This window comes from Papio anubis, chromosome 3, assembly GCF_008728515.1.
Source record: "Papio anubis isolate 15944 chromosome 3, Panubis1.0, whole genome shotgun sequence".
Taxonomy (NCBI): Eukaryota; Metazoa; Chordata; class Mammalia; order Primates; family Cercopithecidae; genus Papio; species Papio anubis.
This window is the reverse complement of record NC_044978.1, coordinates 76,682,224-76,698,981: the sequence shown is the minus strand read 5'-3', so window position 1 is coordinate 76,698,981 and position 16,758 is coordinate 76,682,224. Positions and strand designations below refer to the sequence as shown.

Sequence of the window (16,758 nt, the reverse complement as noted above, 5' to 3'; positions counted from 1 at the left end):
TAAAATGGTCTCTGAGACTTTCTGATTTTAAAATTTCTTTATTTTCCACTACTTTCATATAGAATCTTCATGCTTATCTTCATCCCTTTTCATCACAAATAAGGGATTTTGTGACTCAAAGGCTATTCCTCATTGTAATTTATAAAGTGTTACCTTTTTATTATTTCTCACTAACTTTTTAATACTGGAGTTGTCATAGAAGAGATGAAAATTAGAGAAAAATGTATAAAACAGTGAAGATTTCAGGTGAGCTGGTGTAAGACCTGTGTCGCATCAGCTTTATTCATGAATTGTAACATCCTTTTGAAAATAAGATTCATTTTCTTCTTTTTTTTTTCCAGCTGCTCTTTTGTTAAAATATTCAAAAAAGTCTGAACTGTGGACAGCCCAGGAAACTGCTGTCTATTTGGGGGACTACTTGACTGTGAAGAAAAAAGGCAGACAAAGAAATGCTTTTTGGGTTCATCATCTTCATCAAGAAGAAATTCTGGGGAGGTATTACTTAAAAACATTTGTATACTAATGTAAGATGAGCTAACCTTGCCCTTCTGTTAAGTAATCACTCATGAGACTTTGTAGGGGCTGAAAAACTTAGCCAAAATATATTTTCAGATTTCTACACGTCTTTCTTTTCATTATTAATTAATTAACAACAGTTACCATATATTGAGGACCCACGTTATATCAGCTGTTTTGCTGGATGTTTTAGCTACAGGACCTCAAATCCATCAGGGAAACATTATTGGTCATATTGTACTGATAAGAAAAATAAAGTTCCTGGTCACATGGCAGGCCAGAGAGCCTTCAATACTCACTAAAAATGCTGGCAAAAAGGGTAAATTATGAAAAGCACACTTTTAAGTAAACAGGTGAGCCTGAAAAAAGGCAGGAAAATCCTGAGGCCAGAGATGAAGCCTGTTCAGGGATCTAAGTGATTGCTGAACCCTTTATGGATCCCGCATAGGAATGAGGGTGCAGCCAGTGACAAAAGCTATACGCAGAAGGAAATGAGTTCAGATACCACTCATACAAAGCAGGGAATCAGGAATGGCTACATCCCCAGGATAAATAGTATATTCATTAACCCTGCCCCAGTGAAGTAAATGCCTGGAAAGTTTTTGATTTGGCCTTAGTTCTTAATAAAATTTTTAAACAAAAACTCACCTGGAAAATTAGTAGCCACAGGTGGTCTTCACTGGGTTTAGGACATAATTTTATATCATTTGTATATTTTAAAAGACCTATAAGCCATGACTTTTCATTTAAAGTTGGCCTTATTATTTGCTCAAATCCAAATAGTGTAAGAAATAAATAGAAATAGAGAAATCAAGTGACTCTGTAAGCAGTGGAAGTACATTTCTTGAAAAGATTATTGATTATTATCATTATTATGGTAAACATGTGCCAGGCCCTGTTTTAAGTGATTTATATGCTAATTCAATTAATCTTTACAAAACCCTCTGAAGGTAGATACTGTTATTATTCTTACTTTACAGATGAGGGAACTGAGTCACAGAGATGTTAAGGAATTGCCCAAAATCACATGTCTAAGCAGTAGGGGCAGGTGCTGAGGCTTAAATTGTGTCTCCCAAAACTCAATATTGAAGTTCTGAGTACTTCAGACTGCAATCTTATTTGGAAATAGAGGGATTGCAGATGTAATTGGTGAAGTGAAGATGAAGTCATACTGGAGTAGGGTGGGCCCCTGATCCAATATGACTGATATCCTTATAAAAAGAGGAAATTTGGAGATAGACACAGACACAGAGAGAATGCCATGTGAAGATTGTAGTTATGTTGCCTCATAGTAAAGAACTGCCAGAAGCTGGGAGAGAGCCTGAAACGGATTCTTCCTTAGAGCCTTCAGCAGGATGCTGGCCCCGCTGGAACTTTGATCTTAGACCACTATAGGCTTCAGAACTGTGAGAAAATCAATTTCTGTTATTTAAGCCACCCAGTTGGTGGCATGTTGTGACAGCAGCCCTGATACACCAGAGTACACCATAGGAGGACCTGAGATAAGAAATAAGTTGAGGATAAGAGACGTAAAGAATGGAGTGAGAGAGTTCAATGTATTTCTGGTCAGAAGAAAATAATAGAAAGAGAGCAAAAGCAATATTTGAACAGATACTTTCTGGTAATTTTTCAGAATTGCCAAAATACACTAATCTTGAAATACAGAAAGCACAATGAATCATAAGAACGGAAGGGAAAGGAGGAAAGAAGCTGGAAGAAAGCAGGAAGGGAAGAAGGTGGGCAGTCAGACATCCACTTCTAGGTACACAGTAGTCAAACTCCAAGCACTAAGGACAAAGAAACCATTTTAAAATCAGTCAAAGAAAAAAGACATATTACCTACACAGAAATATTAATTTGACCTGCAGCTGGTTTCTTCGTAGCAACAATGGAAGTCAGAGACAATGGAAGTCATATACTTAGAGCAACTCTCTTTTACGGAGGAAGGCAAAATAAAGACATTTGCAGCTTAAAAGAAAAAATGACCATGGCAGTTTACCATGAACAAATCCTTACTGAAGAAAAATGATCCCAGAAAAAAAATGGTACAAGATGAGAGAAGATACGGGCCTCTGTTCTCAGATTGATGATCCCATAACTAGGACTGGAGGTCTTCCGGCAGAATGTTCAGGAAATGCTCCAGTAGCCAGTACTCACAGGGTTCACTCTCTTGTGCACACCTCTGGCATCAGTCAACAGAATTCTGAATTAGTTCAAACCCTCTGTAGGTCTTGGGGTCTCTCCATAGCAGAACTGCCTAAAGCACTGATATAGCATCTCTATTACAACAACTGCTCCTCTGCAGACTGCCTTCTGAGGCCATACTGCAGCCTGCTCTATCAGATTTCCTTTCTGGTCTTCAGGAGTCTGAATGGCCAAAACCCCAGCCTCCTTAAGTTCCATTATTATATAGGATTCAGAAATTTCTGAAGAGAGTTTACCCTGGTTGAAGTCTATGACTCAAGCAATTCCCCTTGATTTTTGGTGGTCACTCTGGGCACATGTGAAATTACTCACAAATTCACACCAGTTTACAGCAAGTATAAACTACAGTAAAGTGCAGCAGTGTTTTGCTTCTTTCCGCATGTAATCATTTACTGCCTTGTATCTTCCCACACCAACTGTCTATTAGCTCTTGAAATATACAAATCATGTCTCACACTTTCTTCGAGTCACTCAAGACTAGCACAGTGTTATGCACATAAGAGGTGTTGATGGATAATAAGTATTTATAGAAATGAAGTAATCATAAAAGGAAGGGATAGAGGAAGGCTTCAGATTGATGAACTGACTATATAAGACCACACTGCAGGGAGTGGAAGATCTTGACTCCAGAATCCATGTGCATTCCAGTATACTTTGCTACTCCCTTGTCTTACCAGAGGTCTGGAGAACTTCTACATTAAGCGACACTTTCCCTTTATAACCAATATCTCTCTGGGTCAGCTAGAATGAGTGAGTTCCATTGTTCAAGTAGCTCTTACAAAATTATTTGAATCTTGAGATAAGTCAAAATAATTAATATTCACTGTCTAAGGCAGAAAAAGAGATGTTTCGAGCATTCTTGCATATGTCTTTGATCTCCTCTCTCTCACTCCATAGTAAGTAAGAGAGCACTTTCGCGTTTTGTTGTGTGGATTTTCTTCATTCCTAGGTATGTTGGGAAAGACTATAAGGAGCAGAAGGGGCTCTGGCACCACTTTACTGATGTAGAGCGGCAGATGACCGCACAGCACTATGTGACAGAATTTAACAAGAGACTCTACGAACAAAACATTCCCACACAGATATTCTACATCCCATCCACAATATTACTGGTAAGATTATCCTGAACACATCATTTGGATCTTCCAAATCACACTTGAATATCAATTAATCTGAGTATCTGGTTCCACATAGTCAGGCTAGCATTTTTAGCAAACTATCCTTGTGTGTTGTCCCTGTACCTTCCAAGAGAGAAAGAACCCTAAAGATTGTATCTAGTACAAACTATCTCCTCAACATGATGCATAAATCCCATTTTATGCCTGTTGGCCTCACCCCTTGCAACCAAGTGGTTACTAAGACAAAGCTTACATATCTTCAGCAAGAAAAAATAATTGTTCCCCTTTCACTTTCAAATAATCCTAATTGTTAGAAAGTTCTTAGACTTGGCCCAAATCTATCTTTCTCTAACTTCTGTCCATGGATTACAGCTCTCCCTCCTGGGACCATGAAGACCAGTCTCTCTTCACTAACATACCCCTTTCAATAGATAAAGGCAAATATTCCCATTGAGTTTTCTCTTCTTTGGATCAAGAATGCCTTGCTACCCTGAATATATTAGATCCTTAGTGCATTCATACTTGCAATAATTTTTTCATTGGCCAGAGACATTTTTAGACCCATCTTTTCCTAATCGTAATAATTATCATCCATTTCATACCTTCTTTATGTCACTCACTGTGCCAGGCAGTTTGCAAACCTTAACTCTAACCTTTGAAACAACTCCACAAAGTAGCATAGAAACACTTAAACTGATGTTTCAACCTAGAGTCCCAGAGCATGATCTAACTTCATGTCCTGGTAACCTAGCCTCCAGGAAAGGTCACCTCATGGCCTAAATCTTAAGTGAGCAGTTTAATATGTGAATAATAATAAATTTAAGTTCTATGACATACCACATGCCATGTTAAGCATTTTACATGCGTTTCCTTGCATAGTCCCTTTAACAAGCCTAAAAGGTAGTTATAATTATACCACTTTACCCATGATGAAATTGAAGCTCAGAGAAGCAAAGTGGCAGAGCCTAGGTTCAAACCAAGATTTACCCAAGTCCAAAGACAATGGCCTTTACCATTATGCTGTAATGTTTCCCATTGCTATTTTTCAGATTTTAGAGGACAAGACAATAAAGGGATGTATCAGTGTGGAACCTTACATACTGGGAGAATTTGTAAAATTGTCAAATAATACGAAAGTGGTGAAAACAGAATACAAAGCCACAGAATATGGCTTGGCCTATGGCCATTTTTCTTATGAGTTTTCTAATCATAGAGATGTTGTGGTCGATTTACAAGGTATGTGAAACTGGGAATTATTTTTATTTTTGATATTATATGTAAAGTGAAGTTTTGTAACTAGCTTCCCTAATTTTAATTTAATAGATTGTTCTCTGTATAGGCTACTATTTGGAGTTAACTTAATTGATCTTACTATATATAGCAAATAATTCCTGAAAGAAAAAAATGCCCAAAACTTCTACAAATGTCTACAGTATCACATAATCAGTGAGAGGGTCTGGTTTATGTTCTGTTGGGCTTCATACCAGAGCATATCTATAACAGCTTTTTTTGTTTCACTCAAGTAGATTTGAGTGATGTATATTTCTTATCATTGCATTTTCTTCACATGTCGAAATCTTCTTTCCACTTTTCCTTTTCTCCAGTCCCTTACCCTTATTAAAAGTGTGATGTTGGGTTTCATAATGGGGGTCATTATAGAACAGAAATCTGTATCCTTAAGCTATGTACTTAAATAAGACTACTTTTCAATTCTACCTTAATATTTTAATTTTGTTTTAGTTTGTCTGGTATTTTATTCATTAGAATTTTTATTAGAAAATACCCTATACTTCATGTAAATTATAAGTAAGATTTATTATAATTATTTATAGTTATGGTTCCATGGACATCCCAGGACCTTCCCTATTCCACTCTCAGAGCATTTATCACTCTGTTATATATTTAACTTTTGATCTGTTCCCCTTCACAAGAATGTTAGCTCAATGAGTACAAAGATTTTTGACTACCTTGTTCAATCGGTACCACCAGTGCCTAAAATAGTGTTTTATAGAGTGTCTGCACTCAATAAATATTTGTTGAATGAACAGATGAGTATATGAATTAATAAGTCACTAAAGAAATTTCTGAATCATGAAAGAAATATTCCATATTATGATATTGATAATTATTCAAAGTGTATTTTATTGCTTTCTAATACCTTGAAAATTGGTGATCTGGGGATGTCATATTTGACAAATATAATTACCCAATATTTAATTATTCTTAAACCAATAACTGGAATATGCAATCCAAATTCTTTACCAGGAATTTACTAACTATAAACCACAGGATGGCCAAGTGTTTGAAGTATCTCTTTAAGTGTGTGTGTGTGTGTATGTGTGTGTATTTTTGTAAACATTTGATGGACATTTACAAGGAATTTAATACTCAGGTGTGCTCATTTCTCTTTCAGGTTGGGTAACCGGTAATGGAAAAGGACTCATCTACCTCACAGATCCCCAGATTCACTCTGTTGATCAGAAAGATGTCACTACCAATTTTGGAAAAAGAGGAATTTTTTACTTCTTTAATAACCAGCATGTGGAATGTAATGAAATCTGCCATCGTCTTTCTTTGACTAGACCTTCAATGGAGAAACCATATAAGTCATAGGCTGTATGGATTGGTAATGTGACAGACCTTAGTGATGCTCTCAAATATCTGGTTCTCTCCTTCCAGGCACACAGAATATGGCACAGTCTGGTCCTTTGGGGCTTGGGCAGGGCCGTGACACAGGTTCTGGCCAATGATTTGTGAGAGGAATTGATCAGTATCACTTTAAGTCCTGCATTTAATCAGCAGTACGAGATCCTGCAGAGCCTCTTTCCCTCTGCCACAGTTACCAAGAATGTGTCAGGAGACTGCTGCTTCTGGGCATAAGTCCTGCAAGGAAAGCAACATGGAAAACAGCCCCAACTCACCCATAAGGGATGCAAAGCACTGCTGAGAAAGGCATGTGTTGTTTAAGCCATTGAGATGTTAGAGCTTTTTGTCACTATCTATCAAGACTGATGCTACTGGGGCTTTTCCTATTGATTTGGAAGTTCTTCACATATTAAAAAAATGTGAGCCTTTGTGATACAAATTCAATTTGTTTTTCTCTCTTTTGACATTTGACTTGCATAAAATGTTTATCTGTGCATAATTTTTTATATAGTTGAATTCATCAATCTTTTATTTTATATGGCTTTTTGGTTATGTATAATATTTAGATCTTCCTCATACTCTGAGTTTCTTTCTTTTTAATTCTCCCATATTTCCTTCTAGTATAATTAAATCTGTAAAAAGTAAGATGGAAGAGTGGTACAATTTTCCTTATCCAGTCTGTCCTTGATGGGCATTTAGGTAGACTGGATAAAGAAAATGTGGTACATATACACCATGGAACACTATGTGTATTAGTCCACTCTCATACTGCTCTGAAGAAATACCTGAGACTGGGTAATTTAGAAAGGAAAGAGGTTAAAGTAACTCACAGTTCCACATGACTGGGGAGACCTCAGGAAACTTACAATCATGGCAGAAGGCACCTCTTCATAGGGTAGCAGGATAGAGAATGAGTGCCAGCAGGGGAAATGCCATATACTTATAAAACCATCAGATCTTGTGAGAATTCATTCACAATCATGAGAACAGCATGGGAGAAACTGCCTCAATTACCTCCTACCAGGTCCCTCCCATGACACATGGGAATTATGGGATTACAATTCAAGATGAGATCTGGGTGGGGACACAAAGCCAAACCATATCACCATGTAACCATAAAAAAGAATGAGATCATGTCATTTGCAGGGACATGGATAGAGCTGAAGGCCATTATTTTTAGCAAACTAATGCAAGAACAGAAAACTAAATATCACTTGTTCTCACTTACAGGTGGGAGCTAAGTGATGAGAGCAGGTGGACACATAGAGGGAACAACACACACCAGGGCTTATCAGAGGGTGGAGGGTGGGAGGAGGGAGAGGATCAGGAAAAATAACTAATGCGTACTAGGCTTAATACTTGGGTGATGAAGTAATTCGCACAACAAACCCCCATGACACAAACCTGCACATGTACCGCTGAACTTAAAATAAAAGTAAAAAAGAAAACAACAATATCATTGAATGTTGTGAACTTTATGAATATACCAAAACCATTGGACTAGACACACAAAGGGTGAATTTTATGGTAGGTAAGTTATATCTCAATAAAGCTTTTTTTAAAAAAAGAATATTCTTTAAAAAAAAAAAAAAAAAAAAAGATACGTTTTCCTGGCTACCACAGTCCATCCCTTTCCCGACACAGATCTACTTCTTCACACAGGTTTAGGAAAAAGCTCCTCCGTGATCTTACTGAAAGAAACAAAAGGGCAACCAGTGAGATAAAACAATTCTTTTCTGCAGTTACTCTTGGGGGCTGCAACTGATGCTCACTCTCCCTGTCCTCCACTGTTCATTCTAAGTTTCCCTCAGCCTTAACTATTAGCTCGGGAGGTCTGGGCGGCTTACCTGGTTGGTGAGACTCAAACTTGCATACATGATCTTCATGTATCAAGTCTGAACACTTGATAGTTTATACTCTTCTCAATTTGAGGTTGCTGCACATGTCTCTTCACAGTTGCAATTGAGGCAAGGAAGACCCATTCCAGTCTCCTGTTGTGGGGATCACAGTTGATTGACACTCCCAGCTTCCACTCCTTTGAAACCATCACTGTGTTTATGCTGAAACCATGTTGCCCTCAATGTGCTTGCTGTCAGCCAGTGACTAAGCATGACAAGGACACTAGTCTCAGAATATTTCTAACTGCTGACTGTGACTGTGGAAGAAAGTCTTGCCACTGGCCTAACCAAAACTTTCTTAAGGCCGGGTGTGGTGGCTCAGGCCTGTAATCCCAGCACTTTGGGAGGCGGAGGCAGGTGGATCACGTGAGGTCAAGAGTTCAAGACCAGCTTGGCCAACATGGTGTAACCCCACCTCTACTAAAAATACAAAAAAAAAAAAAAAAAAAAAAAAAGGCTGGTCATGGCTAATTTTCCAGGAGGCAGAGCTTGCAGTGAGCTGAGATCGCATCACTACACTCCAGCCTGGGTGACAGAGCAAGACTCCATCTCAAAAAACAAAAACAAACAAACAAAAAACCCTTTGCTCTCTCCTTTTATAGGTGTCAGGACCACAGCATAGTCCCCTGCCTACTCTTGTTCCCTCCAACTGATCCTTTACAGTCATTTCTCCCAATAGAGGTCTTTCATGTTTAATCCTTTCCTGGTATCTGCTTCTTGGAAAACCAAAGTTAACACATGCTTATTAAGGAAATGAAAAAAAATGCAATCTATCCTACTAACAAAGTAAAGGGAGAAAATCATGTAATTTCACAAGATGCAGAAAATTATTTCATAAAATTCAAAATCAACTCACGGTAAAAGAAAAAAACAAGCTCTTTGAAAACTAGAAATAAAGAAAAGTTTTCTAAATCTGACAAAGGTTTTTTCTTTTAAACTTAAATCAGCAATACCATAATTAATAGCGAAGCAATTAAAACTTTTAAGTTGAGAAAAGGAACAAGACAAATTTGCCTACTATCCCAATTCTATTCAATGTCATAGAAGTCCAACAAATAAACGTAGAAAGACTAAAACTAGAAAATCATGATTTTGCATCCATTAATGAAATAATGGATCTGGACAGAAAGCATTGATGGCTGCTAAAACTATTAGGGGAAAATTAGATGGGGAACTTTATAACGGAAGAATCAGGCTGATGCTACTCACACTTCAATCAATCTGATCACTAAAAGTGGGATAACAAATCAGTGATAAAATGACATTTTTGAGTCAATTGGGGATTTTGAATATGGACTGAGTGTTAGGCAAAACGATGAAGTGATATCTTAAGAACATTCAACCAAAAGAAAAATTTGGAAAAAGATATGAAAGCAGCTTGACTCTTTGGGGTTAATGTTGAAGGGAGATGGTTACATAGCAATTCACTGTACCAGTCTTTCTACTTTTCTATATATTTTTAAATCTCCAAAAAAAAAAAAATTCTTAAATGTAATGTCATAGAAAGGAAGAAATACCAAGAAAAGTTTGAAGAATCAATAGACAAAGAAGATGAAAACCAAGATTGGTATCAAACAAACTAATCAGGAAAGAATATAAGGAGGAGCATTCAGCAGTGTGAAATCCAGCAGAAAAAAATCAAGAAAAAAAAAACAATTTTGGGGGTGAAAGACAGAACAGTGAAAAAAGATTGCTGACAGCAAAAAGAGGCTGTTAATTGACAGAGTGACCTTTGAGATGTTGTAGAAGGGGGTCAACAAACTATGATACATGAGGTCAAAGCTGCCGACATCTGTTTTTGTAAATAAAATTTTATTGGAACACAGTCACTTATTCAATTATGTTCTACCTACAGCTGCTTTTGTGTTACAATAGCAGAACTGAGTAACATTGTGACATAGACAGGATTTTGCAAAGTTAAAAATATTTACTATATGGACCTTTACAGAAAAAGTTTGTGAATCCCTGTTTGTGGAAGACGAAATTGGGAATAAAGTTCAGGATATTTACATTTAGAAAGAAATATGGTTATTTCTACCGACACAGAAGAAAAGGAAGAGCAACAATGGGTGAAAAAACTGGAAATTGGAGGTGATAAAGAAGTAAATTGATGGAAAGCACCTCAGAGCCCACTTTTCTTTGTTAAGTCAAAAAGCTAGGATATCTGCTAAGTGAGATGGCATTGGCATAACTAGGAATTTTAGAGAAATAAAGATTTTGTAGCAATGTATATCTCTGAGTTATAAAAAGCAGAAATAGTACTATTGAGAGGAATTTGCAAGAAATTACATTTTTTAAATATCTTTAAATTTTTATTTATGTCATCACCCATATACCCAACACCCGATTGAAGAAATTAAATGTAATACTGTTTTTGAAGCCTCCATCTCTGATCTCTACTTCCTCCTCTATCCAAGAGAAAATTACTGTCCAGAAATTGTTGGTTATCATTCCCCTTACTATTGTTGCACATTCACTTTTATTTAATGTTGTTATACATTCATATATTGCATAAAAGTAACAATAAATATCCAGTATTCTTTTAAAATGTTCAAAGCTTTGTATAAACATTTTTAAAGGCCAGATTAGTTTTTAAAAAGTCAAATTGATTTTCTAGAAAATGAAAAATACAGTAATTGACTATATAACTTACTAGAAAGGTTAAACAGCAGATTAGACATAGTTCAAGAAAGAACTATTAAAATGGAAAGAGAGATGAAGGAATTAGCTAAAATGCAGCAGAAAGATAAAAGGACAGAAAATACAAATGAGTGATTAAGAGATGAAGAGAAAAGAAGGTCCAACATCATCTAGTGGGGGTTTTAGAGGGAGAAAGAGTACAAAGAAGATGGAATCCTCTGAGTCAAGCAAAGAATATGAATCAAGGAGGGAATGATCAACTATGTCAGATGCCACTGACAGATAAGTCAGATGAAAACTGTGAACTAAATTTTTGAATTTAGCAATGTGGCGTTCACTGGTGACCTTAATATTAGCAGATAAGTTGAGTGCTGCAGCTGAAAGCCTGAATAGAAAAGAGTATTAGTTTTCTATTGCTGCATATCTCAAACTTAGCAGCTTCAACCAACATACATTTTATTATCTCACAGTTTCTGTGCATCAGGAGTCCGGGCACAGCTTAGCTGATCCTCAGCTCAGAGTCTCACAGGCTGCAATCAAGGTGTTGGTTAAACTATGTTCTCATCTGGAGGCTTGACAAGAGAAGACTAAACTTTCAAGTTCATCAGGTTGTTGGAGAGTTCATCTAAATAGAAAAAATATATAGAGAGAGAGCATATTGAAATACTGATAGTGTTTTTCCCTAGTAAACTTATTATAGTGGATTTCATTTTCTTCTTTATCATTTGTTTCCAAAATTTTCTGCAATAAGCTTGTATTACTTATCTCAAAAAGTAATATTTAACAAGAAATTCAAATGATTCTCTTTTCCAATAAAAGTCCACATTATTAGATGAGCATGTACAGCCTTCTTCCTTAGCCCATCAATACTCCTAGTCTTGCAATTTACACTCTAGAAACACTGAACTACTTCTAGTTTCAGTTTATAGTTCATCCTGCCACCTCCCACACCACAATACGATGCTTTGTCACTTATTAACTGTTTTCATGCTGTTTTTATACCTACCAGAACAATCACACCCCATGTCTTCTTATCCTTGAAGACTCACCTCATCCAACACCTCCTTCAAGAAATCTTCTCTGACATCCTTTATTCCCTTTCCCTCCCCACCACAACCCAGGTAAGGTACCCCTCTTTTGATGTCTTAAAATAACTGCAACTCTCATTTCACAATTATTATAGAAGCTAATACACAATTATATCACATTATCTACTGTAGTTCAATTATAATTATCTTGTGTATTATTTATCTATTGCTGCATGACAACCCCAAAACATAGAGGATTAAAACAACATTTATTAATTCTTACAGTTTCTATAGATCAGAAAGGGTGGGGAGGAGTGGCTTCACTGGGTAGTTCTGACTCAGTCTCTCTCAAGCTGGCAATCAGGATGTCAGCTGCAGCTCCAGTCCTCTGAAGGTTTCCCCAGGACTGAGAAATCTGCTCCCAAGCTCTCTCATACAGCTTTTGGCAAGGAGACCTCTTCCTTGCTGGCTGTGGGTCAGAGGCTCACCATGTGGGCCTGTCCATAGAACAACATGGCAGCGGGAAAAATTGAAGGGAGAGAGAGGCGGAAGCCACAGTGTCTTTTATAACCTAATCTTGCCTCTGAAGTAACATATCACCACATTTGTACTCTTTTGGTCACTGGTCACACAGACCAACCCTTGTACAGTGTGGGAGGGGACCAAAAGGGCATGGATACCAGCAGGTGGGGATCACCGAGGGCACCTTGGAGATGGCTGTATCTCACCAGCCTGAATGAACTAGGCCTTGTGCCTCTTGGTACTCCCTAGCCCTGGCTTATTATAGTTCTGCATAATAATATGAAATACCAATAAGAATTATTTGCATCTTAGATGATCAGTAAGTGCTGATTAGCTTACTAACTCCTGCTACATAGGATGAGAGGCAATAAGAAAAGAACGTCTGAGCTCTCCAGGCTTCAGAAAACCATTTTACAACAATGTAGGGTGTGGGCAGATGAGTGGATGGATGGAAGGATGAAAAGTTGGAAAGAAAAAGAAATAGCATTTTCTCAGTCCTTCCTCTAACTTATCAAGAAACTTATTTTGCTTCCTTGTGTTTAAACTTTTCTGATTTTTCTCCCTCCATTCTTTACTATTTGTCTCATAGCAAACAAGATATTGAAAAATTTTCAAGTAATTCTTAGGAAAACTTCAGTATTTTTCTAAGTTGAACTAAGAAATTGACTTTTATTTTAATCTTTTGCTTGTGGAGTGAGTTGAGTTTCAAAATAACAATATTTGAAAAGCAAAGTTTGAGGAGTTGATTTCAACTTAAGGAGAGACAATCTTTGTTTCTTCAGATATCAGAAATGTCAGGCTTTTGTTACTGTCTTTTAGCAGTGCTATTATTTTGAAGATGATATTTGTCCTGTGTAGTTTGAATATACAGATATCCTCTGCCTGAACAGTTCAGTAGAAACTAGGTGTAAAGTACAAGAAGCAAGCAAGAGAGGGTGAGAGAAAAAAAAATAAATCTCTTTATTATGGTGCATAAACCTTCAGTGTGAGGGAGCTTTGCAGCTGCACAAGGAGAAAAATGCATTCAAAAATATAATGCAAGTGTGAATAATCCTTTCTCGAATGCTGCTTGCAAACTGCTCCAGCTTTGTCAGGTGAACTTGAACCGGGCCATCAGATTTGCCCCCATTCCCATTGCACACTCTGTCTATCACCCCAGGGCATTCACCATCTTGACTGTTGTTTAAAGAGAACAAGCAATCCATCATTGAGCCAGGGAGTCACTTTCTCATAGAAAAGTAAAATCAGCATGTGACAGTACTCAGCCCTAGTGTTTTGCAGATTAAAATGATACATGGCGACTCACGTGTTACTAGGAGGATTAAGTCGGTTATCTTGTTCCATTGCCCAGACAAAAGAATTCCCCTCAAGCAGTAAGTGGGAGCTTTACAGAAGCTAAAATCATTGGGCTCAACTATACAGTGGTAAGACAGAGAATTTAACAAGAGAACAGAAAAAAAAATGTTATTTTACATCTAAGCACATTTTTTTCCCCTGCAGGAGATAGTACAAAGAAGAATCCATCCCAAAAGGGGAGCTGTAAAATCTTTGTACAAGTCTCTGCTGTTTGAGATGCCAATTTTATTACTAGAGATGGACACACAATTTATTGTCTGACTGCCTCTACAATTGATTTAAATATGGTGAAATAAATGAGCAGCCGTTGGCCCTAGGGCTGTTAGCTTCAGAAGAGTAGGTTACAAATCCTGCAGCTACAGTATCAAGTTATTAACACTGTTATTCCATTGTGTGATCTACATAGTAATAAAATTTTAAATGAATCTCATATAGAAATGAGCTCACAACGAAAGGCTAGGATACAGCCTTTAATTTACGATGCTGAGGCACATATTTATCATATTACAGAAAATATTTTTTATATAATTGAATCTGTAACTGTGTTATATTCACTTTCAAAAGTAATGTTCAAAAAGAAAAAGATAAGTATAAATATCAAAGTATTTAATTTTAGATTAAATAAATGCATAAAGTTTTGCCATTCAGACCTTACACTGGAAATGGTACAGGTTAAAGAGAAAGAATTGTTTCTGAGTTGGTTTTTTTTGTTGTTGTTTGTTTGTTTGTTTTTTAGGTTCCCATGCATTTCAGGCAACACTGTTGTTAGAAAATTCTTCACTATTTATTTTTCACTCATACTTTGCCACACCAAGTTCTTTCTTAAAGTACAAACCATTTTTCTAGCCAAAAGGATTTCAAATCAAAGAATGCCCGATCTCTTTACTTTTAACTTAATTTTCAAACTTTACATATCTTAATCAACTGTACATTCTCCAAGTATGCTGTAAAAATAAGAGACAGCACTGGAGTATCTGTTTTCTCTGCTAAGGACAGACACCAGATTTAACCTTCTTTTTCTACACAAATCACAAAAAGGAGAGAGACTGCTGAAACACTTTTGTTAAACATTTGACATGGTCTCTCCCAATAACAGAAGGACCCACAGCGACTGGCTTTGAAGGGCTATGTTCCCAACATGATTTCAATAGGGAACATTCTCTCTGGACCGAGCACCTGGATCATGGGCAATGTTCCCTCGCGCAGGACAGCAGTCACTGAGCCACCTGCATCAGAGAGGACAGGAGATGAGGGACAGGAGCCTCTGGCCAGCTGTATCCTTCTCCAGCCTCTGGGGCACGCTCGTGCAGAGGAGCCAGACCAGGCCAGGCCAGGCCAGCACACAAGCATTCTCTGAGTGGCTGGCCTCTTTGCCCCACTATACACAAGTTGGCAGGATCCTTCCATGAGTATAAATAAAGATTAAGAGCAATGGACCCCAGAAGTCTTTGAAATATGCCATGTGCCAAGACTCAAAACTATAAATTGTTCTGCCAGAGGCACCTGAAAATGTCTAGGTCCTAGGACGTTGAGCCAAGTATTAAGGAAGATGATCTGAGATGGAGCTGGATATTAGAGAGGGCTCCACCATTCAGCATGATCTTGATAACCTGCCACAGAATCGACCTGATGTCGTCCCCTCCTGCCTTGTTTCCTCCCTCCATCCCTGTGGCACAGTCTGCACTGTCTAAGCTGACCTGGAACACACACTCAACAAAAAGCTATCCCTAAGCATCTTTAGACAACCTGTAACAGTGAATTAAACTTGGCATCTCTAAAACTCTGCATTGCCAAGTATCAGCTTTTATTACACTCAACTCTTGATTATGAGAGGGGAGCGGGGAAATGCAAAGAATCACAAGTAAGACTATTGCTTAAGATGCATCCTACTTAGGCCAATAACAAATTTTTGTTACTAGCTAGTGGCTATGTAGTAGCTGATGATTGGGAAACAGACAGCTCCAAATTGTTCCAGATGCTGAGAGAAGGCCAAACTTTGGCATCAATAACTTAAAAATTAGATTGAGACACAGCTCCAGATGCATTAAGCACATTGGTCCTTTGGCATTTGTCAACTGCTTTACCTCCTTGTGCTAAAAATGCCATGCGCAGAACATCCACCAACAACAGTGCAGCTCAAATGCTAAAAAGATGACTAAAAAATATACTTTAGGAAAGTTAATGTTTTATAACAATCATTCCAGTTATCAATAAAATATTGTTTTCAGGAAGCATTTTATAAGTTGGCACAACTGACCCATGGAATGGCCAGGAGGGAGTAGAAACCTTTCTAAGTGATTTATTGATTTACTATAATGTTTTCCATTGGAAAGATTAATGATATATTCCACTTTGCTGAAAATTACTTCTCTTTGCTCCTGCAAAATCATCCTAGAGTTATTTTCTCTTTCAGACCCTGACAAAATTATATTTCTTACAAAAAGACTGAGAGAGCTACAGGCATCTAACTCTAAACTCAAAGTGTGATCTTTAAAGAAATACACTCACTTTTTTTTTTTTTGAGAAAACTGTTTAAAATCCAGACTGTGAAAGGCTGTTTCTCAGTGAGAAAGGTCACTCTGAGTGCAGTGTCCACAACATTAACGAGAAATGACCCTTGTCATCACTCTCAGCATGGGAGACAGAAGAAACAAATGAGAAGACACACCCAAAAGATGGTTTCTAGAACAGGCCACTTGGATAATAGATGAGACACTGTGCTCGTGGATCACAGGGGCCTCCAGAGGCTTTGTTCCCACTGTGTATTATGGTGTGCTGGGTGGCTTCGCGATGACAAAACTACGGGAACTTCAGAGTCTCAACCGGCCC

General features: G+C 37.5%; 1 protein-coding gene across 26 annotated transcripts in view; it reads left to right on the top strand.

Moving 5' to 3' along the window:
* Positions 1 to 6,988, top strand: part of ALPK1 (alpha kinase 1) — a 142,592-nt gene extending 135,604 nt beyond the window's left edge. For all 26 annotated transcript variants that reach the window (XM_031664348.1, XM_031664347.1, XM_031664339.1 and 23 more), the window contains 4 exons: positions 342 to 495; positions 3,671 to 3,833; positions 4,889 to 5,075; positions 6,253 to 6,988. In XM_031664348.1, the coding sequence (XP_031520208.1) occupies positions 342 to 495; positions 3,671 to 3,833; positions 4,889 to 5,075; positions 6,253 to 6,452 (704 nt within the window). In that variant the 3' untranslated portion in view covers positions 6,453 to 6,988. The remainder of the gene's footprint in view (positions 1 to 341; positions 496 to 3,670; positions 3,834 to 4,888; positions 5,076 to 6,252) is intronic.
* The last annotated feature ends 9,770 nt before the right edge of the window (positions 6,989 to 16,758 follow it).